The sequence below is a fragment of the Syzygium oleosum genome, unplaced genomic scaffold (genome assembly GCF_021117445.2).
Source record: "Syzygium oleosum isolate NSW1041296 unplaced genomic scaffold, Sole_v2.1 Sole_v2.33, whole genome shotgun sequence".
Taxonomy (NCBI): domain Eukaryota; kingdom Viridiplantae; phylum Streptophyta; class Magnoliopsida; order Myrtales; family Myrtaceae; genus Syzygium; species Syzygium oleosum.
In genome coordinates this window covers 220,308-245,938 of record NW_026607517.1, presented here as the reverse complement: position 1 = coordinate 245,938, position 25,631 = coordinate 220,308, and the positions used below count along the sequence as shown (strand labels likewise).

Here is a 25,631-nt window from a genome sequence, read left to right as displayed (position 1 = left end):
TGTGGTAGTAGTAATTCGAACATAATTTGTTATTGTATTAATTAGATATATCTATAATTATAAAAATTATTTTCAAAGCTATATTGTGTAAGCTAATAGGCTGAAACTAATAATATTCCTTAAACTCCATCAGTCCCTTAAGGTAATCTTAAATTTTATTCATAAAATCTAATTATAGCATGATTTTTTTAAATTAAATAGTCGATAACAAATAGTAACTTTTTTTTTCTCAATGGGTAATCAATTATAACAATGATGATGTAATAATGACGTAATGTTCATGATTAAGTTATAAATTCATATTTATTACATTGTCTTTGCTTGAACTATCTATAAATTAGCCTTAGATCTGTGAAGAGAAATGGACAGTAAATTTAATTTCTGACGAGGAGCTACTAAAACGGTAATACCAATTATATTTCTCTACAAATTTATTACTTTATAATTTACTTTATAGTTTATAATTAGATGGCTAGACCAATCCAGCTTCGTTTGCACGTAACTATTGGATTAACCAATCGACAAAATTTAGTATCAAGGCGACATATCTTTAGACAATAAAGTTGTTATTAGTTTCAAAAAGTGGACAAGCTAAATCCAACGCATCCTCATAGTTAATCCTCATATTTACCGAAAATTTCCATGTCAAACGCTTGAAAAAAAGACTAGTTCCAACATCATTTAAAAAAAATAAATTAAAAAGAAGATTCTTACAATTCACAAGCCAAAGACAAAAAAACGTAGATAAAAATACAGCTCGGGGGAGGGAAGGGGGTTTAACTTTAATATGGTTCCAAACGCGCCCCGATAGAATTAAGACGTGATCCCGCACTTCCGAAAAAGCCAACGATCCTGCCACCACCTGATGCCGGCGGGATACAAAATTCCATTAACCTTCCGAAAGCATTCTTCGATCCGTACGGCCCGTAAATGGCCTTCGTGGTACGTATGTTCAGGCTGCGGATGATAGTGCGAGGAGCGTTTCCATTTCCGTTCATGCAACCCGATATCGAAACTAGAGACTCCTTGGGATAATCCAGAATGACCTGCAAGAATAGCAAAGCCAAACATGTTTTACTTGTGAAAACATATGAAGCTTCGATACATAGGATGCCAAAAGAAGTGCCTCTGTCTTCGATGAAAAGATACTGTGCCACATGAAGCTAAGAACATTATGAAAAGCAACCCGTATACACGAACGACTTCCAGACGGGAAAGAGAGAGAGAGAGAGAGAGAGAGAGAGAGGGATTGAGATCTGGACTAACCCAGCTGGCTCCTTGGCCGCGTTGAATGTGGTCGACGATGGAACCATTGTTATCGTACACAATGCCGATGGAGTGAATTACGTCGCTAGCAAAGATACGAAATGCCAACACATCAGTATGCACTCCATCATCCCATGGAGTACCACCAGAGCCTCCAAAGGGTCCAATGGTTTTAAAAGGATACATGTGCGGTATGGGCTCTGCATACACTCCTATGGATTTGAGAGTCTCCCCGCATGTTCCATAAAAGCCGATGATTTTGCTTCCGGTTGAAGGATACCAAAAGTACCTCCCCGTCTCCTTGCCATAGGGACCATGTCTTCCTTTATTACTGTAAAATGTGAGCGACTGAACGATAGCACCATCCTCTCGCTTGTAACCAGATATCGATGTCAAGTACTCCCGTGGATAATCCAATTTAACCTATGCAATCTCAAAAGTCTCTCTTAAGACTCGACGAGTGGTGAAAACAATACCTATTTGTCAAGTTTAATTTACTAAATCACGTGACTGGACACATATTAGCATCATCTCGACCGATGAGATATGACTAAGTAAACAATGACGAATTGGAGAATGAAAGAAACACTTACCCTGATGACGTTGGACTTGTCTTCCCCAGTGGGGCCACCGTGCACTCCTGAGCAAATTCGTTCACCGCTCTTGTCATACACAAACATAATGTGACGGATAATATTGTCGTACATTACCTCAATTTCCCTCACACCGCTGAATTGCCCGTCGTCCCAAGCACATCCACCTAGGCCTCCAAATGGCCCGATTAATTTAATTGAGTAGAGATGCGAGATCGGTTCAAAATATGCCCCAATTAATTCAAGATGCTCACCACTCCTCCCATAAAATCCAACAATTTTGCCGCCCGTTGCAGGAGATGAGAAGTGCCATCGCACTTCATCACCAATAGGTCCGATCGTTTTTTTGTTAGTTTGAAACGTGAGAGAAGTAATGCCGGACGAATAACTATACCCGGATATCGAAGACAAATACTCATCTGGATCATGTATTTTGATCTGCAATAATAGACATAACCATCATTCTCATGATTTAAGTCTCGAAAGAGTCACCTGCTAACGTAGGCTATGCAAGTTTCGAAAAGATTTTAGGAAGCATATATATGTACGGGGACATACCATATGGATGTTGATGTTCCTTACTATATGGAAGTTGTTTTCATCAATGCCACCATGTGTCTCAGATTGCCACAATTCTTTACACTCTTCTTCATACTGAAACGTGATTGATCGGATGTATGGCCCTTTTCTCGGTTCAAATTCAACAATGAATTTCCTCACATTGGTATGCTTATTGCCATCATCCCAAAAAGATGCATTCGAATTATTGATGAATGGACCAAATAATCCCACAGACATAAAGGGATAGTGCTTGTTAGAGTATAGCTTGACCTCTGCTCCGATAGATACCAGATGATCACCACTTGTCCCAAAAAACCTGTTAACTTTCCCAGCTTCCGATGGTAAGGAGAAGTACTCCCCCTCCTCTCTACCAATCGGTCCCAATATTCTTTCGTTGGTTTGAAATGTGAGTGAGTTGATCAGAGTGCCACTATCATTTGCATTTTTGAGATATCCAGCAAAAGAAGTTATGTACTCTCCCTTTCTCAGTTTAGCCTGCAAAAAGGCCACAAAAAGCCATATTTGACATGAGTGACTCTATGTTGCATCATTGGATGAGCAAAATAAATTAGTATATTCTTTTGAAATACGATTCGAATCTATGAAATAAGTTTGATATGCTAAGATTCATGTAAATTACATTTCTAATGAATTTGGTAGTACATTTCACTTTGTAAATCAAAAGTTAATTTACCTTTTGTTTATGGCTAGGTTTGTCTTTGCCTAATTTTAATAAAGTGAAGTCATTAATTTTTCATTTGGTTTTCCAACAATCATGCTGATCCTCAGGTATCTCTGTTATGTAAATTTTCACGTGCATTTGAGATATAATTGCTCAGAATCTTAAGGTTCATAATGCCGTAATCCGACTAATGTTATGATAAGCTAGACAAATAAACTTACATCGTTCAAGCAGAAACGGAAAAAAAATAAAAGGATAGAGTCTAGATCTAACCTTGAAAGTATTCTCCCTGCCATTTTCACCATAATTAGTTTGCGGTTCGGAGCTGGTGGCGTCGTCGACTTCAAAAGTAATGGACTTGATGAAATCTGTGTAGAGAACATCAATCCCCTTTAAATCAACAAAATCCCAGGATTTTTGGCCTTTCCTTCCAAAAGGCCCGAAAACCTTAACGGGATATGTATGAGGAATCGGCTCATAAAAAGCTCCGATGGACTCAAGACGAGGGCCATCGCAAGTCCCGTGAAACCCGACAATTTTGCCGCCGGTGTATGGAAATGAAAAAGGCCTCCCGTTATTAGTTGTTCCAATCGGTCCATGATCCCTTCTATTAGTATGAATTGTCAATGATTGAAGAATGGTGAGTCCAGAAACTTCTTTAGTATAGCCCGAGATGGATGTCAAGTACTCACTTGGATGGTCGAGCTTGATCTGAGAAAGAAAAAGGATAAAAATTAAAGAATTCAAGAAAAACTATCTACTATAAAAATGAAGATTAGACTTCACCAGAAAAAATAAAGCATCGAGGACATCAACAAAACCACATTGCATCCAGATGATGATGTTGATAATGTTTATATCATAGCTCACCGTATATGTTTTGCCTCCTCCACTTGGGCCATGTGTGAACGGACCAACTGGACGTCCGTGTTCATCGTATAAGATAGAGATGGACTTAATTGCTGAATCGAAGCCTATGACGATTTGCCTCACGTCCACATATTTTCCGTAGTCCCAAATGTCCATACCACTATCACCACCAAATGGTCCCACGACATCAAAGGGATACGCGTGAGAAATCGGCCCGAAATGTGCTCCGATTGAGTGGAGATGGCTGCCACATTTCCCATGAAACCCGATAATCTTTCCATCAGAATGTGAGAGATCAAAAGGCTGTCCTTGTTCAGATCCAAATGGTCCATACATCTTCTTGTTGCTGCGGATCTTGAGAGACCGGACAACATCATGACCACCATAATCATCAATATGGCCTGATATAGAAATTAGGTATTCACTTGGATGATCCAATCTCACCAGCTGCAAGAAGTGCAAAAGTTTTTGCAAGTGTTACCGTCATCACATCCATCTAACAGCTAATATGTATTGCTTTTGTGTTATTTTGGATCAATATAATTCCTTTACCGTGAAAGATAAATTACTTGACCGAATTTGGTTTAAGTACTTATCCCTAATAGAAAAAAGGAACGAAGGAAAGTTTTTAAGTTCAGTGTTTTTTGCCATAAGTAGGTCCATGAGCAAAGCGGCCGCATGCCGATTTTGCGGTAAATGAAAGGCAAGATGATAAAAGTCCCATAAACAAATCAAAAGAGACGAAGTAATTACGTACAAGAATAGAAGAAAAAGGAATGATAGAATTTATACCTGCATACTTGGCAAAGTTACGTGAAGCAGTAACACACTAACACTTTCGTAGATGTTTACATGTTGACCATCACTCCTGACTACCTTACTACATTCTTCTATCTATCAACTTTTTGCAGTAGATTCTATAATAGACGCACAAAAATGATATTGAACTTGTAGTTGACTCTGTTTACCTTCTTATAAGTGATGAGTAGTAAAGTACATAATCAGTCTATTAGAGTGGCACAAAACTGACCGTTTCATTGTCATGGACACGTCCACCGTGCTGGGAGGATCTCTCCAAACACCCGTCCTGATCATAGTCGATGGTGATGGCATCAATAACTGACTGTCCGTAGAGCCTAATTTGCCTCACACCAGTGTGTGCCCCATCATCAAAAGCATCGCCGGCTTGACCTCCATATGGCCCAACTGACCAGAAGGAACGAGACAGCGAATCAAGATAAGGGCTTCTCTTCAACTTCTCCAATGTCTGATCCCATAGATCTTTGGACTTGCCGTTTAGGGATGAACCCAACCTTTTAAGAGACAATGGATGACCTCCTGCATAATGAGCTAGACTTCGGGACAACTCCTCATAGCCTTCTTGAGGTTCTTCTCTCTTCAAGGCATGGCGGCGAAAGAGCCGAAGCGCTTCATTTGGAAGCAAACCTTTGACGATATACTTGTCATCTACCTTGAGATCTTTTAGCAAGTTTTGGTCTCTGGTTGTGATCAAAATTCTGCTCCCGGGACACAGCAGTTCTCGCTCTCCGGCCCCGAAGTAGTCAATCTGTTCTTTCCTAGTAACATTATCAAGAACAAGAAGTATCCTTTTACGGCACATGTTACTATTTATCTCGTCGATGTTGGTCTGAATGTCGTCATACATCCTCCATCCTTCCACCTTTATTAGATTATGGAGCAGCTTCTTTTGTAGGCCTAATAGACCTACAAGATTGTTGCGATCTGCTTCTCCAATTTTATCAAGAAAGACAAAACACTCAAAATCGCTGCGAATGCTATCGCAAATGACTCTGGATGCCACCGTCTTCCCTATTCCTTCTGCTCCACATATGCCTATCACGCGCACGTCCTCCTCTTGGCCCTTTCCAAGTAAAGAAATCACCTCATGTACCAAGACATCCACTCCTATTGCGTTTTTCACAAAGTAGGGTGGCCGTGTTTCGCGGATTTTCTCCACAAGGTACTCTACTATTATGTCCGCAAGTCTCCCTTCATCCCTATGTTGTGCAGTTAAGGTTATAAGAGAAATAAATGTAAATATGCACCAAGAGACAAAATATTCAAGATTTTACACATTCATATGAATGAAAAAACATCCAACTTGTAAATCAATGCTTGTTATTAAGTTTCCTGCTGATGTAGCATGCGCCTATAGTCAATTATTTTACATCAGAACAAAATTGCGAGTCCTCTGGTGGACGTTCAATGGTATAAGTTGTCGATCATAACTTGTTTACAAGTTCTGGGGAGGTACTTATGCTGTTCCAGGTCACTGTCCCCTGTTTTTTTTCTTTTTATACATTGTTTCAGAGGTCCGTCGAGCAAGAGTAGACTTGTATTCACTGTACAAGTGCAGTAGTACAGAAGCAGGACACAGCAACGGAACACATCAAAATAGGGAGGTTAACAGAGGTCAGTTCTTACTTCTTAGTCATTGCTGAAACTGTTTTGATTTATTGATGTGCCACCGTGACAGATTAATCATTAGTGAACATGAACAGTCCAAGATACTCTAAATTTTTTATGATTCAATGACACAACCGCAATTAATTGGTCATCTGGAAGGGAATTAGCATAGCAGCTCACAACAATGCCCACTTCCCCCCTTAATCTTGAGGTTCCCCAGGCCAAAAATCGAACCCGCAACCATCGGATTCTAAACCCAAAGCATGAGAATGGCCCTTACTATTAGGTGGGTAAAATCTCCTTTAATTGTAATATACTGTAGATACATTTTGATATTTGGTTGTCAAATGATTCTGACTTTATCATATATCTGTAGTTTGATAAATGAGGTTCACATTGATGACAAATGGAACATAAATTTTGCAAAAATTGCAGAAAACAAAGAAGAAAAAGCAATATACAGAGGTAATGAGGAGAGCTGGTCACTTCCTAAAACCGTATTAGCACCGCCACTATTGGCTTCCACAAGAGTCTAGCCACGACTAGCTCTGGGGACAGTGATTGTCCCAAGTACACGCAGTAACAACGGGCATATCAACTGTCACCAGAGCCTCATCGGCAAGTATAGAGGTGACAGGCGGCGACGGACGAGATTGTACCGTCGCCTTATCTCATATTTTCAGTTTATGCAATATACCATGAAGTAGCATATTCTGTCATGAAATTCAATATTATAAGAACCCCAACGAATTATTCATGGATAGAAATACTCGGCCAATTTCTCTTGCAATAGTTACTAAAATAGATCGTTTCGGATTTTTATGTTGATTAAGGGGACAAATTCGACTTATCGGAATACTTCTCTTGGTTTACACTGCGTTAGGATGAGCATACATCAACTGTTTAATTCCCCCCCAGTGAGTGAAAATCCTAGAAAGTAGTAGATAACAGAAGAGGAGGATGAAGAAGAAACTTGGGGCCGTTTGAATTTCACGTTCAACATCAAACCCAAATTGAACCAAAATCAAGATGATCGGAGTCACAAAATGATAACGCAATGAACATGGTGGAGAAGGAGAAGCAGAGATGCCGTACCCTCCGGCGTCATTCCGCGAGCCGAATCCTGTCAATTGCTTAGTCTCTCTCAGGGCGTCCCTCCATTTCTGTATCTGCCCTTCATCTGTCGCGTCTCCACACAATCTCGCAAAACCTTGAGCGAATTCACTTCCGCCCTCGAAGTTCGAAATGTCTCCGGCTTTTACCTCGTGGAAGATGGGAACAACCAGGTGACCATGGTTCCCGAACCTCTTCTTGCACTCCAGGATCTCGACCAGCTCGTTCATGCACCACTTCGAGTCGGCGTAGTTTCTGGAGAACACGATCAGGGCAATCCTCGCGTGCCATATCGCTTTGAAAAGCTTGGATTTGATTTCTTCCCCAATGTCTTCTCTCGCGTTGTCCCTGAAAGCATTGACACACACAAAAAAATTAACAACTTCATTTCTCTGTCTTGACAGCCACCGCCATACCGCCCCCCTAGCATGACCGCCGACACCTCCATCCTCGAGCCCTCCCCGTCGTCGTGGCTGTCGCACCCTGCAGCGAGTTTACACCCTCCGCCTTCGTTGATTTGTAACCGTGACAGAGCCCACCGGATCTGAATAGTGACATTGCTGGTCCATGACCGGCGAGGCGGTTCGTCCACAAACACGAGCCTTGCTCGTCCTTGGCCGCTACGACCAGATATGGCCGCTGCGACATCATGAGCTCAAAAACAAAAAAACAGAGGCAGACGAAGTTGAAGACAAGCAGCAGATGCACAGAGGAAGCCGAAGCTTGAAGACCAAGATCTGGAGCCATGGTGATGGCGAGAAGACGAAGCGACCAGAACTGGCCGGTGGCCGAAAACAAATGGACCTCGCCGTCAAGGCTCACGGCCATGGGCAAGCTCCCAAACCTAGAAGCTCGATCGCAGTCTTCGTGCTCGTCGCCGGCGAGGGTCTTCGCCAGATCTGAAAGTTCTCCGTCGTCAATGGCCGGTGCCTCCAGATCTGGGTCGGACGCGGCCAGGGCTCCAGATCTAGTTCGGAGGAAGACAAACACGACGGGGGGGAGCGGTTCGGACGCGGCGCCGGCGACGGCGGGGAGGCGGGCAGGTCAAGCTCAGAGGTGACGTGGACTGAGGGGGAAGAGAGAGAAATTAAGTGGTCCCAATAGATTTCTATTTTTTTTTTGTTGCATTTAATGCTATTGTCATGGTCAAACCAAATTGGATTGGATGGGAGCGCCAAAAAAGAAAAAATAAAATGATTGCCACGTCACCTGAAGAATTGAATGGAGGCCTCCCTCAAAGCAGAGAAGAGGTGCGATATGAAGTTCCTCCTCAGATCCTCTCCTCGGAAGCTCACGAACACATCGTACTTCCATTGAGGACGATGAGAAGGAGGAGGAGGCGGCGGCGGCGGCGGCGGCGGCGGCGACGGCGGCGGCAGTGGAGGAGGTGGTGGACGGCCAAGTATCTTTAAGAGGAGGCGGTGGACGGTTTCAGACATTGATTTGAAGCTCCTATGGTGATTTGTTATCGTTTGAGGGGCTATATTTAGATTCTAAGTTTCATTGAGACATTGGAGAGAGAGGCTTGCTAAAGAAGTCATCGTATGCAGATTCCAGCTGTGCTGTTAATTTACAATATCTGGGTCTTCGATCATTTAATTATCCCAATTTTTTTAATCATCAGAATAGCGTAATCTTTGAATTATCTTTTCTCATTTGAGTATCGAGCTTAAAATCCTTACTCAGACGCTCATTCATGATAATGTCAAATTTTCCCGAAAAATGGTTAGGCACGGGCAGGGTGGATTGGACCTGAGTAGATGAGCCTAGGTGTACAAGAAATATACTTACTCAAGCCCACCCAAATTGTGTCAGAGTCTAGATAAACTCGTCGAGTTATCAAATCAGTGATCGGGTTTTGGACGAAAAAAGCAACCATTGATTAATGTGATGCAATTCTTTCACTAGAAAAGATAAGTTAAAGACCGAAGAGCTATTTCACATTAAGAAAAGCAATTTGGACCGTGTGTTTCCCTTTGACGATGTTCCTCTAACCAGGTACGGGTCATGTATGACTAGGACGGTAGAGGTGCGCCGGTTTCATAGTAGCAAAAAAACTTCGAATATGATTGGCTTTGCATTATATATTTTCAGTTGTTTAAATTCCATGGTTAGTTTACGAATATGATTAAATTATCATGGTTGTTTATATTGTAATGACCATAACCTTGTAAATTTAATGTTAAACTACGTGATTAGTTTACAAATCATTAACACAATCTTCTTCAATGTACCGTGTAAATTATGTGATCTAACTAAAAATAGAACATGAGATATGGCGTAATGGTGATGTTGAGATTGGCTAGTGAAGATACAATTCTATATAAATCCTTTAACACATCTTATTCTTGGAGGATACATCAAACCGGCCTATGTGATGATACACATTAAATGTGAAGTCAAACATCAACTGCAAGGCGCACATAGAGCTTAGCCTGTCAAGGCTCAAAATGTGCTCCAAGTGCATCAAGATAGATTCCACACCTCCCATGAAACCCGCGATCTTTTTATCAGTTGATGGAATATAAATGTACTTCCCGTCTTCTACACCAATTGGTCCAGAAGTTCTTTCATTGCTCTGAAATTTGAGTGAGCGAAAACGATAATATACTTGCAATAATCTTCAAAGTAACCGGAAAATAAAGTCAAGTACTCTCGAGGGTAATTGAGTTTAATCTGCAAAATTAGAAACACAAACATATTTAATCCTAACCTCCAACTGTAGAATCTTGAAAATCAGCACAAACAGAACATTCTAGTTGATAAGTTGTATTTTGTTAGACAAAAAATTTTCTGAGAATTGCTACTAAAGTTGGTCCATAAGACTATGACTTGCAAGGAATTAATTTCTCCTAGTCCTTACAAATGTATTTTTTTTGTTTTACACTTGCCACTCATTTTACATCAAATTAGGATTTGTGCTTGGCTCATTCGATTCCATGAGTTCTATAAATGAAAAATTAATACAATTTACAAATGATTACAATATTTGTGTGTGTAGTAGTAATTCGAACATAATTTGTTATTGTATTAATTAGATATATCTATAATTATAAAAATTATTTTCAAAACTATATTGTGTAAGCTAATAGGCTGAAACTAATAATATTCCTTAAACTCCATCAGTCCCTTAAGGTAATCTTAAATTTTATTCATAAAATCTAATTATAGCATGATTTTTTTAAACTAAATAGTCGATAACAAATAATAACTTTTTTTTTTCTCAATGGGTAATCAATTATAACAATGATGATGTAATAATGATGTAATGGTCATGATTAAGTTATAAATTCATATTTATTACATTGTCTTTGCTTGAACTATCTATAAATTAACCTTAGATCTGTGAAGAGAAATGGACAGTAAATTTAATTTCTGACGAGGAGCTACTAAGACGGTAATACCAATTATATTTCTCTACAAATTTATTACTTTATAATTTACTTTATAGTTTATAATTAGATGGCTAGACCATTCCAGCTTCGTTTGCACGTAACTATTGGATTAACCAATCGACAAAATTTAGTATCAAGGCGACATATCTTTAGACAATAAAGTTGTTATTAGTTTCAAAAAGTGGACAAGCTAAATCCAACGCATCCTCATAGTTAATCCTCAGATTTACCGAAAATTTCCATGTCAAACGCTTGAAAAAAAAGACTAGTTCCAACATCATTTAAAAAAAATAAATTAAAAAGAAGATTCTTACAATTCACAAGCCAAAGACAAAAAAACGTAAATAAAAATACAGCTCGGGGGAGGGAAGGGGGTTTAACTTTAATATGGTTCCAAACGCGCTCCGATAGAATTAAGACGTGATCCCACACTTCCGAAAAAGCCAACGATCCTGCCACCACCTGATGCCGGCGGGATACAAAATTCCGTTAACCTTCCGAAAGCATCCTTCGATCCGTACGGCCCGTAAATGGCCTTCGTGGTACGTATGTTCAGGCTGCGGATGATAGTGTGAGGAGCGTTTCCATTTCCGTTCATGCAACCCGATATCGAAACTAGACGCTCCTTGGGATAATCCAGAATGACCTGCAAGAACAGCAAAGCCAAACATGTTTTACTTGTGAAAACATATGAAGCTTCGACACATAGGATGCCAAAAGAAGTGCCTCAGTCTTCGATGAAAAGATAGTGTGCCACATGAAGCTAAGAACATTATGAAAAGCAACCTGTATACATGAACAACTTCGAGAGAGAGAGAGAGAGAGAGAGGGATTGAGATCTGGACTAACCCAGCTGGCTCCATGGCCGCGTTGAATGTGGTCGACGATGGAACCATTGTTATCGTACACAATGCCGATGGAGTGAATTACGTCGCTGGCAATGATATGAAATGCCCTCACATCAGTATGCACTCCATCATCCCATGGAGTACCACCAGAGCCTCCAAAGGGTCCAATGGTTTTGAAAGGATACATGTGTGGTATGGGCTCTGCATACACTCCTATGGATTTGAGAGTCTCCCCGCATGTTCCATAAAAGCCGATGATTTTGCTTCCGGTTGAAGGATACCAAAAGTACTTCCCCGTCTCCTTGCCATAGGGACCATGTCTTCCTTTATTACTGTAAAATGTGAGCGACTGAACGATAGCACCATCCTCTCGCTTGTAACCAGCTATCGATGTCAAGTACTCCCGTGGATAATCCAATTTAACCTATGCAATCTCAAAAGTCACTCTTAAGACTCGACGAGCGGTGAAAACAATACTTATTTGTCAAGTTTAATTTACTAAATCACGTGACCGGACACATATTAGCATCATCTCGACCGATGAGATATGACTAAGTAAACAATGACGAATTGGAGAATGAAAGAAACACTTACCCTGATGATGTTGGACTTGTCTTCCCCAGTGGGGCCACCGTGCACTCTTGAGCAAACTCGTTCACCGCTCTTGTCATACACAAACATAATGTGACGGATAATACTGTCGTACATTACCTCAATTTCCCTCACACCGCTGAATTGCCCGTCGTCCCAAGCACATCCACCTAGGCCTCCAAACGGCCCGATCGATTTAATTGGGTAGAGATGCGAGATCGGTTCAAAATATGCTCCAATCGCTTCGAGATGTTCGCGACTCCTCCCATAAAATCCAACAATTTTGCCGCCTGTTGCAGGAGATGAGAAGTGCCATCCCACTTCATCACCAATAGGTCCGATCGTCTTTTTGTTAGTTTGAAACGTGAGAGAAGTAATGCCGGACGAATAATAATACCCGGATATCGAAGACAAATACTCATCTGGATCGTGTATTTTGATCTGCAATAATAGACATAACCATCATTCTCATGATTTAAGTCTCGAAAGAGTCACCTGCTAAAGTAGGCTATGCAAGTTTCGCAGGGATTTTAGGAAGCATATGTATGTACGGGGACATACCGTATGGATGTCAACGTTCCTTACTATATGGAAGTTGTTTTCATCAATGCCACCATGTGTCTCAGATTGCCAAAATTCTTTACACTCCTCTTCATACTGAAACGTGATTGATCGGATGTATGGCCCTTTTCTCGGTTCAAATTCAACAATGATTTTCCTCACATTGGTATGCTTATTGCCATCATCCCAAAAAGATGCATTCGAATTATTGATGAATGGACCAAATAACCCCACAGACATAAAGGGATAGTGCTTGTTAGAGTATAGTTTGACCTCTGCTCCGATAGATTCCAGATGATCACCACTTGTCCCAAAAAACCTGTTAACTTTCCCAGCTTCCGATGGTAAGGAGAAGTACTCCCCCTCCTCTCTACCAATCGGTCCCAAAGTTCTTTCGTTGGTTTGAAATGTCAGCGAGTTGATCAGAGTCCCACTATCATTTGCATTTTTGAGATATCCAGCAAAAGAAGTTATGTACTCTCCCTTTCTCAGTTTAGCCTGCAAAAAGGCCACAAAAAGCCATATTTGACATGAGTGACTCTATGTTGCATCATTGGATGAGCAAAATAAATTAGTATATTCTTTTGAAATACGATTCGAATCTATGAAATAAGTTTGATATGCTAAGATTCGTGTAAATTACGTTTCTAATGAATTTGGTAGTACATTTCACTTTGTAAATCAAAAGTTAATTTACCTTTTGTTTATGGCTAGGTTTGTCTTTGCCTAATTTTAATAAAGTGAAGTCATTAATTTTTCATTTGGTTTTCCAACAATCATGCTGATCCTCAGGTATCTCTGTTATGTAAATTTTCACGTGCATTTGAGATATAATTGCTCAGAATCTTGAGGTTCATAATGCCGTAATCCGACTAATGTTATGATAAGCTAGACAAATAAACTTACATCGTTCAAGCAGAAACGGAAAAAAAATAAAAGGATAAGAGTCTAGATCTAACCTTGAAAGTATTCTCCCTGCCATTTTCACCATAATTAGTTTGCGGTTCGGAGCTGGTGGCGTCATCGACTTCAAAAGTAATGGACTTGATGAAATCTGTGTAGAGAACATCAATCCCCTTTAAATCAACAAAATCCCAGGATTTTTGGCCTTTCCTTCCAAAAGGCCCGAAAACCTTAATGGGATATGTATGAGGAATCGGCTCATAAAAAGCTCCGATGGACTCGAGACGAGGGCCATCGCAAGTCCCATGAAACCCGACAATTTTGCCGCCGGTGTATGGAAATGAAAAATGCCTCCCTTTACTATTTGTTCCAATCGGTCCATGATCCCTTCTATTAGTATGAATTGTCAATGATTGAAGAATGGTGAGTCCAGAAACCTCTTCAGTATAGCCCGATATGGATGTCAAGTACTCACTTGGATGGTCAAGCTTGATCTGAGAAAGAAAAAGGATAAAAATTAAAGAATTCAAGAAAAACTATCTACTATAACAATGAAGATTAGACTTCACCAGAAAAAATAAAGCATCGAGGACATCAACAAAACCACATTGCATCCAGACGATGATGTTGACAATGTTTATATCATAGCTCACCGTATATGTTTTGCCTCCTCCACTTGGGCCATGTGTGAACGGACCAACTGGACGTCCGTGTTCATCGTATAAGATAGAGATGGACTTAATTGCTGAATCGAAGCCTATGACAATTTGCCTCACATCCACATATTTTCTGTCGTCCCAAATGTCCATACCACTATCACCACCAAATGGTCCCACAACATCAAATGGATACGCGTGAGAAATCGGCCCAAAATGTGCTCCGATTGAGTGGAGATGGCTGCCACATTTCCCATGAAACCCGATAATCTTTCCATCTGAATGTGAGAGATCAAAAGGCTGTCCTTGTTCAGATCCAAATGGTCCATACGTCTTCTTGTTGCTGCGGATCTTGAGAGACCGGACAACATCATGACCACCATAATCATCAATATGGCCTGATATAGAAATTAGGTATTCACTTGGATGATCCAATCTCACCAGCTGCAAGAAGTGCAAAAGTTTTTGTAAGTGTTACCATCATCACATTCATCTAACAGCTAATATGTATTGCTTCTGTGTTATTTTGGATCAATATAATTCCTTTACCATGAAAGATAAATTACTTGACCAAATTTGGTTTAAGTACTTATCCCTAATAGAAAAAGGAACGAAGAAATGTTTTTTGTTTAGAGTTTTTTGCTATAAGTAGGTCCGTGAGCAAAGCTGCCGCATGCCGATTTTGCGGTAAATGAAAGGCAAGATAATAAAGTCCCATAAACAAATCAAAAGAGTCGAAGTAAATACGTAAAAGAAGAAAAAAGGAATGATAGAATTTGAACCTTCATACTTGGCAAAGTTACGTGAAGCAGTAACACACCAACACTTCCGTAGATGTTTACATGTTGACCATCACTCCTGACTACCTGACTACATTCTTCTATCTATCAACTTTTTGTGGTAGATTCTATAATAGACGCACAAAAATGATATTGAACTTGTAGTTGACTCTGTTTACCTTCTTATAAGCGATGAGTAGTAAAGTACATAATCAGTCTATTAGAGCGGCACAAAACTGACCGTTTCATTGTCATGGACACGTCCACCGTGCTGGGAGGATCTCTCCAAACACCCGTCCTGATCATAGTCGATGGTGATGGCATCAATAACTGACTGTCCGTAGAGCCTAATTTGCCTCACCCCAGTGTGTGCCCCATCATCAAAAGCATCACCGCCTTGACCTCCATGTGGCCCAACTGACAAGAACGAACAAAAGAGAGAATCGAGATAAGGGCTTTTAACCAACTTCTCCAATGTCTGATGCCATTGATGTTTTGACTTGCCGTTTAGGGATGAACCCAGCCTTTTAAGAGACAATGGATGACCTCCTGCATAATGAGCTAGACTTTGGGACAACTCCTCATAGCCTTCTTGAGGTTCTTCTCTCTTCAAGGCATGGCGGCGAAAGAGCTGAAGTGCTTCATTCGGGTGCAAACCTTTGATGATATACTTGTCGTCTACCTTGAGATCTTTTAGCAAGTTTTGGTCTCTGGTTGTGATCAAAATTCTGCTCCCGGGACACAGCAGTTCTCGCTCTCCGGCCCCGAAGTAGTCAATCTGTTCTTTCCTAGTAACATTATCAAGAACAAGAAGTATCCTTTTAAGGCACATGTTACTATTTATCTCGTCGATGTTGGTCTGAATGTCGTCATACATCCTCCATCCTTCCACCTTTATTAGATTATGGAGCAGCTTCTTTTGTAGGCCTAATAGACCTACAAGATTGTTGCGATCTGCTTCTCCAATTTTATCAAGAAATACAAAACACTCAAAATCGCTGCGAATGCTATTGCAAATGACTCTGGACGCCACCGTCTTCCCTATTCCTTCTGCTCCACATATGCCTATCGCGCGCACGTCCTCCTCTTGGCCCTTTCCAAGTAAAGAAATCACCTCATGTACCAAGACATCCACTCCTATTGCGTTTTTCACAAAGTAGAGTGGCCGTGTTTCGCGGATTTTCTCCACAAGGTACTCTACTATTATGTCCGCAAGTCTCCCTTCATCCCTATGTTGTGCAGTTAAGGTTATAAGAGAAATAAATGTAAATATGCACCAAGAGACAAAATATTCAACATTTTACACATTCATATGAATGAAAAACATCCAACTTGTAAATCAGTGCTTGTTATTAAGTTTCCTGCTGATGCAGCATGCGCCTATAGCCAATTATTTTACATCAGAACAAAATTGTGAGTCCTCTGGTGGACGTTCAATGGTATAAGTTGTCGATCATAACTTGTTTACAAGTTCTGGGGAGGCACTTATGCTGTTCCAGGCCACTGTTTCCCCCCCCCCCCCCCCAAGCATGAGAATGCCCTTACTATTAGGTGGATAAAATATCCTATAATTGTAATTTATTGTAGATAAGTTTTGATATTTGGTTGTCAAATGATTATGACTTTATCATACGTCTGTAGTTTGATAAATGAGGTTCATATAGATGACAAATGGAACATAAATTTTGCAAAAATTGCAGAAAACAAAGAAGAACAAGCAATATGCAGAGGTAATGAGCACAGCTGGTCACTTCCTAAAACCATATTAGCACCTTCCCTATAGGCTTCCACAAGAGTCTTGCGACGACTAGCTCTGGGGACAGGGATTGTCCCAAGTACGCGCAGTAACAACGGGCATAAGGCAAGCATAAAGGTGACAGGCCGAGACGGTACGAGGTTGTACCGTTCCCTTATCTCATATTTTCAGTTTATGCAATATACGATGACGTAGCATATTCTGTCATGATTCCCAACGAATTATTCATTAATAGAAATATTCGGCTAATTTCTCTTGCAATAATTGCTAAAGAAAGATCTTTTTTGATTTTGATGTTAATTAAGGGGACAAATTCGACTTATCGGAATACTTTCTCCTGGTTTACACAACGTTAGGATTAGCAAACATCAACATATTAAGTCCCCCAATGAGCGAAAATCCTAGAAAGTAGCAAATAATAGCAGAGGAGGAAGAAGAAGAAACTTATGGCCCTTTGTTTGAAGGAAACTGTTTTCGAGAACTAGCTTAGATCGGGGGAAATCGACTTCCCCCAAAATGGTTCGTATGAGCCCATCAGGGACCCAAAAATGGCAAAACTCGAAAGAGTTTGAATTTCCACATTCAACATCAAACACGCATTTAAACTAAAATCAAGATGATCGGAGTCGCAAAATAATAACGCAATGAATATGTTGGAGAAGAAGGAGAAGAAGAAGAGATGCTGTACCCTCCGGCGTCGTTCCGCAAGTCGAATCCTGTCAATTGCTTAGTCTCTCTCAGGGCGTCCCTCCATTTCTGTATCTGCTCAGCATCTGTCGCCTTTCCACACAATCTCGCAAACCCTTGAGCGAATTCACTTCCGCCATCGAAGTTCGAAATGTCTCCGGCTTCTACCTCGTGGAAGATGGGAACAACCAGGTGACCATGGGTTCCGTACCTCTTCTTGCACTCCAGGATCTCGACCAGCTCGTTCATGCACCACTTCGAGTCGGCGTAGTTCCTGGAGAACACGATCAGGGCAATCCTCGCATGCCATATCGCTTCGAAAAGCTTGGATTTGATCTCTTCCCCAATGTCTTCTCTCGCGTTGTCTCTGAAAGCATTGACGCGCACATTAAAAAGTCAAGTACCTTCATTTCTCTCTCTTCCTCCGCCATGACAGCCACCGCCATACCGCCCCCTGGCACGGCCGTCGCCACCGCTCAAGTTACCCCCCTCCGCCTCCGTTGCCGCACATATCTGCTCTGCCCGACCAGATCTGGAACCACGGCGACGGGTGGAAGGCGGAGCCGACCGGATCCGAACGGTGACTTTGCCGGGGCCCATGACCCAGCGCGGCGGTTCGTCCACGGAGCCTTGCTCCGTCCTCGGCCGCTCCACGATCCGGACGACGTGCCGGCGACGGCGGGGGAGGCGCGGAGGTCAAAGCTCAGACGCGGCGGCGTGGACTGACGGAGGGGAAGAGAGAGAAATTAGGTGGTCCGAATAGATTTCTATTATTATTAATTATTATTATTGTTTTTCTTTTCATTTAATCCCTATTGTATGGGGAAAAAAGGGAAAAAACGATTTGCCACGTCACCTGAAGAATTGGATGGAGGCCCGCCGGAGATCGGAGAAGAGGTGCGCTACGAAGTTTCTCCTCACATCTTTGCCTCGGAAGCTCACGAACACATCGTACCTCCATCGAGGAGGACGGCGGGGAGGAGGATGAGGAAGAGGTGGCGGCGGCGGTGGCGGCGGCGGCGGCGGAGGAGGAGGAGGAGGGGAAGTCGTCGACATGGTCTCTGAATCTGCGAACGGGGGCGGGGCTGGAGATTCGTCTCCCGATGCCAGAATTTCCACCCAATCTCGCTTTCGAGACGACGCGGGAAGCGAAGCGAAGAAGGCGATGATGATGTGGAGCTCCGTCAAACCGAACCGGGTCGGGTCGGGGTTTGTTGGGTTTTGAATGGCAGGTGGCGACGACGAACTGAACGGCGAAATGGCTCGTACGGAATCGAGAAAAGGAAAGGCGGAAGAAGCTCTTTGGCAACTTTGTGGGGGCGAGGCTACTGTTGGTGAAATTTCCGGGGCATTTCCGCTTGATGCTGAAGATGATCAGGAAGATGATTTTTCTTAAATTGATTTTTTTCGATTTGCATATTGTATGGTGTGAATATTAGTATTTCGTTAACCGCCATATTTTGATGTTACAAAAACTAGGGGTGTCAATGGGTCGGGTCGGGTCGGGTTTTCATGATACCCGACCCGACCCAAATATTGGGCATATGTGTTCGACCCGACCCGAGACAAGACCCGAACAAGATAAAGCTACACGATCGAGCCGGGTCATGTCGGGGCGGGTCGGGGCGGGTTTTGTGTTTCAAACAATGAAGCCTCAGCAATTCAACCGCCGCCGCGGCATCGCCGCCTTCTGCGCCCGTCGTCCCAGCATCGTTGCTGCCGCAGCAGGAGGACTCCGCGTCGTCGACGAGCCCGCACCACCGCCGCCGCAGGCGTCGGCTTCAGCCTCGTCTTCTTCGTAAGATTCACGAAAGCTCTTCCCACCCCCTCTCTCTCTCTCTAGCGCTCTCTTTCTCTCTCCTCTGTTTCGCGATCTCCGTTCGCTGTTCGCATTTCGGAAGGAGGACGAGGAGGGAGGGAGGAAGGTTTTGAGATGGCGGATCAGCTCACCGACGACCAGATCTCCGAGTTCAAGGAGGCCTTCAGCTTGTTCGACAAGGACGGCGATGGTTCGCTTCCCTTCCTCCCCCCTCCCTCCCCTCTCCCCGTCTCTCTCTCTCTCTATCTCGCGCGTGGTTTCTCTCGCTCTCCATGATCTGTACGTATGCTTCTGTATGTGTCCGCATGCGTAGGGGGCCGCGCGTCCGCCGGCGACGGCGGTGTCCGCCGCTCGCTCGCGTCGCCTGTAGGTTTCGAGTGTTGGATCTGGTCCTCGCCGGTTGCTCGCTTCCTCCGGCTTTTGACTCGGTAGCCCTTTTGAGTTTTTGCGATTCTCTTCTGAGTGCGGTGGAGATGGCGTGCGTTCTCGCGGTAGGGTGGCGATGGGGTCTACGGAGAGGCCGGAATCGGAGGAGGCGAGCTGGATGATGAAGTCGCGGCGGGAGGGGGAGAGGCGGGCGACAAGGGGCTCGGGGGAGCCGAGGAAGGGGTGGCGGCCGGGGAGGGGGCGGAGGCCGGAGGCGTGGGGGACGGGGGAGTCGGGGGGCGAGGAGGAGGCGGTCGAGGTGGACGAAGTGCATTTGAAGTGGTATAGGGTTTTGGTTATTGTTTGGGTTGGGCTTGGGTACCCAAGCCCAATAGATCCAAACAATACACAATTCTTTTTATTGTTACCCAAACAAGTTGAGATCTAACCCGACCCAATAAGAAAATTTCGTATTCAGGTCGGGTCGGTTCGTGTTTCGATTAGGGTATCGTGTTTGGTTTTGACATCCCTAAAAAAAACCTAAAACACTTGCACGCGCAGATCTCATGTTTTTCAATTGCGATTGCACTGATATATTTTAATTTGGTACCGTAAAAAAATAGATTTAACATGATTGCTACTTTCTCGATTGATCATTTAAAACATTGAAGTGTTAAGTAAAAATATATTAATAACATTTTAGATGGATCGTGTGTTCTATTTTTTTTTACTCTTTTTTTTCTCCCTAGAACCGGATTATATGTTCTAAATGAATTTATTGGATCCTTGAGGCTAAAGGGGCGAATCCCGAATCATCCCTTCCCTTGTTTTTTTTTAACCCCTTTTAAAGACCTAAGTCAAAGATGCGGTGAGAGATTTACTCCGATCAATAGTTCATTTGTCCGACCGATTGAGCCGAATCAATACTAGATCTGATCGACGCTTTTAGCCATTCCGATTGAAACTGTTCATTTTAAGTAACATCGCAGTCGCCCACTCATCTCTTCCATCTCCGTCGCGGCTACATGCCGGCCTTGTCTTTCGCCTCCTCCGTGGCTCCATTAGAAACACCCCCATTTTGCTTAATCCACAAAAAACTAAGGCCCCGCCCGCCGCCTTTCTCCCAAACTGATGCAGAAGAACTACGCTCGGAAACGAATGGTTTTTTTCACTTCCTTTCTCCGTCAGCAGTGATGGGGTGTATCGCAAACTGAATCAGAACGATCACGCAGAGAATAGAAGAAAATTAAATGATGCACGAGTTTATCCAGGTTCACCCCCGAATAGGGCTACGTCCTGCAAATGGATTCCACTATGATTTAGGTTTATAACCACAGCCACTTGTTACAATGATCTCTCATACGAGTACAATATATACAGGACTTAAAATGGACCCAAAGCCCAAGCCTATCCGAATCCCTTCAATCCCACAACAAACGGACCAGCAAACCCGATGTTATTTCGGAGGCGCTGCCCCCGAGCTCCTGCCCGCTCACCGGCAAGTGGGGCCGCCGTCTGCTCACCGGGGAGCGGAACCCCTGCCCGCTGTCCGGTCAGCGGGACCCCCGTGTCGGGGGCTCTGCCCCCGAACCCCGCATTCCGTGCGCAGGGGTCACATATCGTTGGATCATACTTGGATTTTCCTAAACTCATGTATATCGTCGGATCATATTTCGATTTTCCTAAACTCATGTGAACGTACCCGATATGAGAAACAAGGATCCCGAAGTATTCGCCAACTCCAACGAGCAGCAGAAGTCAAGAAAGGAGAAATGATTGTAGCCTCTGACACTGTGTTTCGACGAAAAAAGGCAAGGCCGACTATCCCTCACATGCAAATCCTTTTGCCCTTCATGTTGGCGGAAATTGCAACACTGCCATTGTGAGCATTCGGCGCTCGGTTTCGGACGGAAGAGACTTTCACCATTTCAAAAAACTCGATAACCGGTAAACCTATTCTTCAAAAAAAGTTAAAAAAATATTTTCTGAAAAAATGATAATTTATATTACTTATAAAAATGAATGAAAAATATTTTTATCACTCACGAAATCCGGGGTCCTTCGTCATTTCGCTATCCCGATTTTTTAAACACGAGCCACAACATCGTCTTTGAATTATTATTTTTTTCCATTTGGGTATCGACCTTAGAAATCCTTACTCGGGCGCTTCACTCATGAGCATATTTCTTAAGCCTGTCCAAATTGTGCCCAAGCCTAGATAAACTCGCCGGGTTGTCAAGTAGGTGATCGGGTTTAGTGCGATAATCTACTGGACGAAAAAGGGAACCAATGATTAATGTGATGCATTTTTTTCACTAGAAAAGATAAGTTAAAAGACCCCAGATCTATTCGACATTAAGTTGGAGGGTCATGTATGACTAACAAGGTAGAGGTGCACCGGCTTCCTAGTAGCAAAAAACCTCGGATATAATTGGCTTTGCATTATATATTATTCGGATCTTTAAATTCCATGGTTAGTTTACGAATATGATTAAAATATTATGGTTGTTTAAATTGTAATGACCATAACCTTCTAAATTTAACGTTAAACTCCACCATTAGTTTACAAATCATTAATATAATCTTGTTCTAAGTATTGTGTAAATTATGAGATCTAACTAAAAATAGAACATGAGATATAGCGTAGTGGTGATATTGAGATTGGTTGATGAAGATACGATTCTATATAAATCCTTTAACACACTTTATTCTTGGAGGATACACATGTGATGTGCGTCCAACTTTGTCCGCTTATTTTCCAGAAGGCAGTTTCATGACGTTCCTGCGCCTTAAGATCCAGAGCAATTTTAACATACCAATGAGGAGGACTTCTTCCATCGTGATGAGGTGCATCATAATCAGCACGATACCTTGCGACAATGCGATTTAAGAAGGCCGTCACCATGAACTGCCTGCAGTGGAGAGGCTAGCAAATGAAGAATGGTCATTAAAGAAAAAAAAATTAACACTAGACGAAGTAAGAAAAGGAACAACCCTTCTCAATGAACACAAAGGAGAACATATAGTGAAAGAGAGTAAATCACAGACTTCAGAAGATGCAATTCCATGATCTTTGGCAGAAGCAGTTTCATAAAAATTGAAATGACCACTATAGCTAGTGGCATCACACATTACTGTTCTTCAGCACAGCATAAAAGTCACCCATGAAAAGCTCGAAATCCTTTCTTAACTCAAGACGATACCTATCACACCAATGCTATAATTATCAAATTCGTTCTTTACTTCTTGCCGATGCTATAAGAACAACAATACCTCAAAAGAAAAATGAGAGAATGAATAAGTACCCGATACCCGTTTATATCAGCTGCCTCTACCCAAGCTCCACTAACAGCAGCCCAATGCTGTGCAGTCTGCTACACGTTGTCATTCACATTCAGGGAAAGTTACCAAAAGAGTTCTAAACCCATTGCAATTATGCCAATTCAGTCCTAAACATTTTTTTATGCCAATTCAGTCCTAAATCTTTTGCATTTGTGCCAATTCAGTCAATCCAACCAATTTTGGCTGGCCAGCGCTGACGTGGATGCCCGCCGGCCGGCAAAGCTGACGTGGTAGTTTTTTAATATCATTTTTTTTTATTTTTTCGAATTATTTTCTTTTATTTTTCCTTCATCTTCATCTTCATCTTCATCTTCAACCTCTGGCCGGTCGTTGGACTGGCAATCGGCCAGAGGCGGAAGCCAGCGAGATCAACCCCGTCGGCCGCTGGTGAGGCTCGACCTTGCTGTTGTTGGGTGAGGCCGACCTCGCTAGTTACCGGCGAGTTTGAGCCTCGCCAGATCGCCGACCTCGCCAGTTGCTGGCAGGACCGAGCCTCGCCAAGGCTGGGCAAGGTTGGCCTTGCCCAATGCTAGTGAGGTTGAGCCTCACCAGCGGTCGGCGGGGCCGACCTCGCTGGTCAGAGGCCAGAGATTGAAGATAAAGATGAAGAAAAAAAAAAGGAAAGGAAAAAGAAAAGAAAAGAAAAAATAATATTAAAAAATTGCCACGTCAGCGTCCACGTCAGCGCCGGTCAGCCAAAATTGGCCGAATTGATTGAATTGACACAAATGCAAAAGATTTAGGACTGAATTGACACAAAAAAAAGGTTTATGATTGAATTGGCACAATTGCAATAAGCTTAGAATTGTTTTGGTAATTTTCCCTTCACATTCACTTTACCCCCATTCTTCAATGGCCATTTTAAAAACAATTCGTCATCCAACGCCAACATACATCAAGAGCTACAATTAAGACAGAAACGAGCAGGAAGCAAATGCTTCCAGCAGCAACTAACACACGCAAGCAAAGGAACAAGAAGCGAGCGACAAAAAGCAATACCTCAATGATGTACTGAAGGATGTCGGCGAAGTTGTTGAGAGCAGCCCACGGTAGAGCGTAGTATTCGTTAGTATTCGTTAGTATCGGGAGTCGAGAGAGGCTCCTTCTTGCTCCACGAACTTGCTCAATCTCTCCAAATCGCCGTAGGCAGAGGGGGAGAACACATCGACAGGGGCCGCTTCGTCGGGAGGGTTTTGGGTGTTCGCCGCTGCGGAGGACCCGGTGACTTCGATATCCGATGAAGCCATACGAGTGTCACCTCATACGATCACTGCGGGAAAGGTTGAATGGTGATTGCAGGAATTGTGGTTTAGTTTGGGGGGTTTATGCCTTATAACCATCGCCTGCTCACTGGTCAGCTTCGATTTCTGGGTCGAACCCGAACCTATCCTTCCTTTTTTTTTTCTTTTTTCCTTATAGATCCTTTTTTTAATTCTAGTGAAGAAAAGAAAATGAGCAGGTTTTTGGAAGAAAAAGAAAAAAAAGAAGATGAGCAGATTTTTTGAAATGGGCTTGGGATTGAGAATTCATTTTCTGAAGGTGCCAAACATTTGGTTCGAATTTAGTCCAAGCATTCTTTTGCACAGCCATAGAAATTGAAACCTTTAGCTCGCGAAATTGAATAAGATAGGAATTGAACAATTATTTCATGAGAACAAAATAGAGCACGAATAGGAATTGCCTAGCGTGGTTTGCAGAATCTTTGTCTATTTAAATATATAATAGCCTTGTCTTTTTCTAAGAGTTGCTACTAAGGTTGACATATACGACTGTGATTTGTAAGAGATTGATTTATTCTCCTTATAAAGGGTGCTTTCATACATATTGCAATTGTTTTACTTCAGTTTAGGACATGTGCTTTTCGATTCCATGAGTTTTGTTAGAGAACAAATGGTTTTAACGAGTTTTAATGCTGCAAATTAGTAATTATTAGAAATTTCAACATTTCATGTGCCTCTTCCTACTAAGTATTTCCTTGGAAATTTTTTACTATTTCCTCAATGTAACAATAATGCGGTTAATTACATAAAAGATTTCCCTTATGTAATATTTAACGGATTCCATTTTTTACTCTCTGATTTTTTTAATATATACAAACTCCTTATGATTTATATTTGGATCTTTCCACTCTTTTCACATTTGATCCAGATTTCCAAATATTCTAAAAATTATGCAAACCCTAGATTTCATGGATTATTCTCTTTTTGGCTTCTTTTAAAACTCTTTTACTTTAGTGAAGAAAAGAAGATGAGCAAATTTTTGGCAAAAAAGGTGAAGAAGAAGAGCAGATTTTTTTTGAAACTTAGGCTAGGGATTCATGATTCATTTTCTGAAGGTGCCAAACGAAAATTACACATTTGGTTCACATATGGTCCAAGCATTCTTCTGCTCAACCATAGACCAAATCGAAACCTTT

At 42.2% G+C, this 25,631-nt stretch overlaps 2 protein-coding genes and 1 pseudogene across 2 annotated transcripts; 1 reads left to right on the top strand and 2 right to left on the bottom strand.

Annotated features, from left to right (window-relative positions):
• Window positions 1–680: 680 nt before the first annotated feature.
• Window positions 681–18,748, bottom strand: LOC115667249 (uncharacterized). Its single transcript, XM_056304984.1, has 19 exons — window positions 18,545–18,748; window positions 17,690–18,055; window positions 15,487–16,474; window positions 14,464–14,910; window positions 13,867–14,304; window positions 12,908–13,405; window positions 12,350–12,787; window positions 11,757–12,179; window positions 11,296–11,553; window positions 9,879–10,090; window positions 8,722–8,964; window positions 7,495–7,860; window positions 5,003–5,990; window positions 3,973–4,419; window positions 3,376–3,813; window positions 2,418–2,915; window positions 1,860–2,297; window positions 1,267–1,689; window positions 681–1,046 (listed from the first exon to the last, which is right to left on the bottom strand). Exons 1-19 carry the CDS (start codon window positions 18,742–18,744, stop codon window positions 783–785), a joined length of 8,373 nt encoding a protein of 2,790 aa, XP_056160959.1. The 5' UTR covers window positions 18,745–18,748; the 3' UTR covers window positions 681–782.
• Window positions 18,749–19,621: 873 nt separating this feature from the next.
• LOC130135510 (glycine-rich protein DOT1-like) lies at window positions 19,622–20,221 on the top strand. Its single transcript, XM_056304983.1, has 3 exons — window positions 19,622–19,697; window positions 19,821–19,873; window positions 20,003–20,221. Exons 1-3 carry the CDS (start codon window positions 19,622–19,624, stop codon window positions 20,219–20,221), a joined length of 348 nt encoding a protein of 115 aa, XP_056160958.1.
• Window positions 20,222–22,568: 2,347 nt separating this feature from the next.
• LOC130135509 (probable protein S-acyltransferase 23) lies at window positions 22,569–24,462 on the bottom strand (annotated as a pseudogene).
• Between the last annotated feature and the right edge of the window lie 1,169 nt (window positions 24,463–25,631).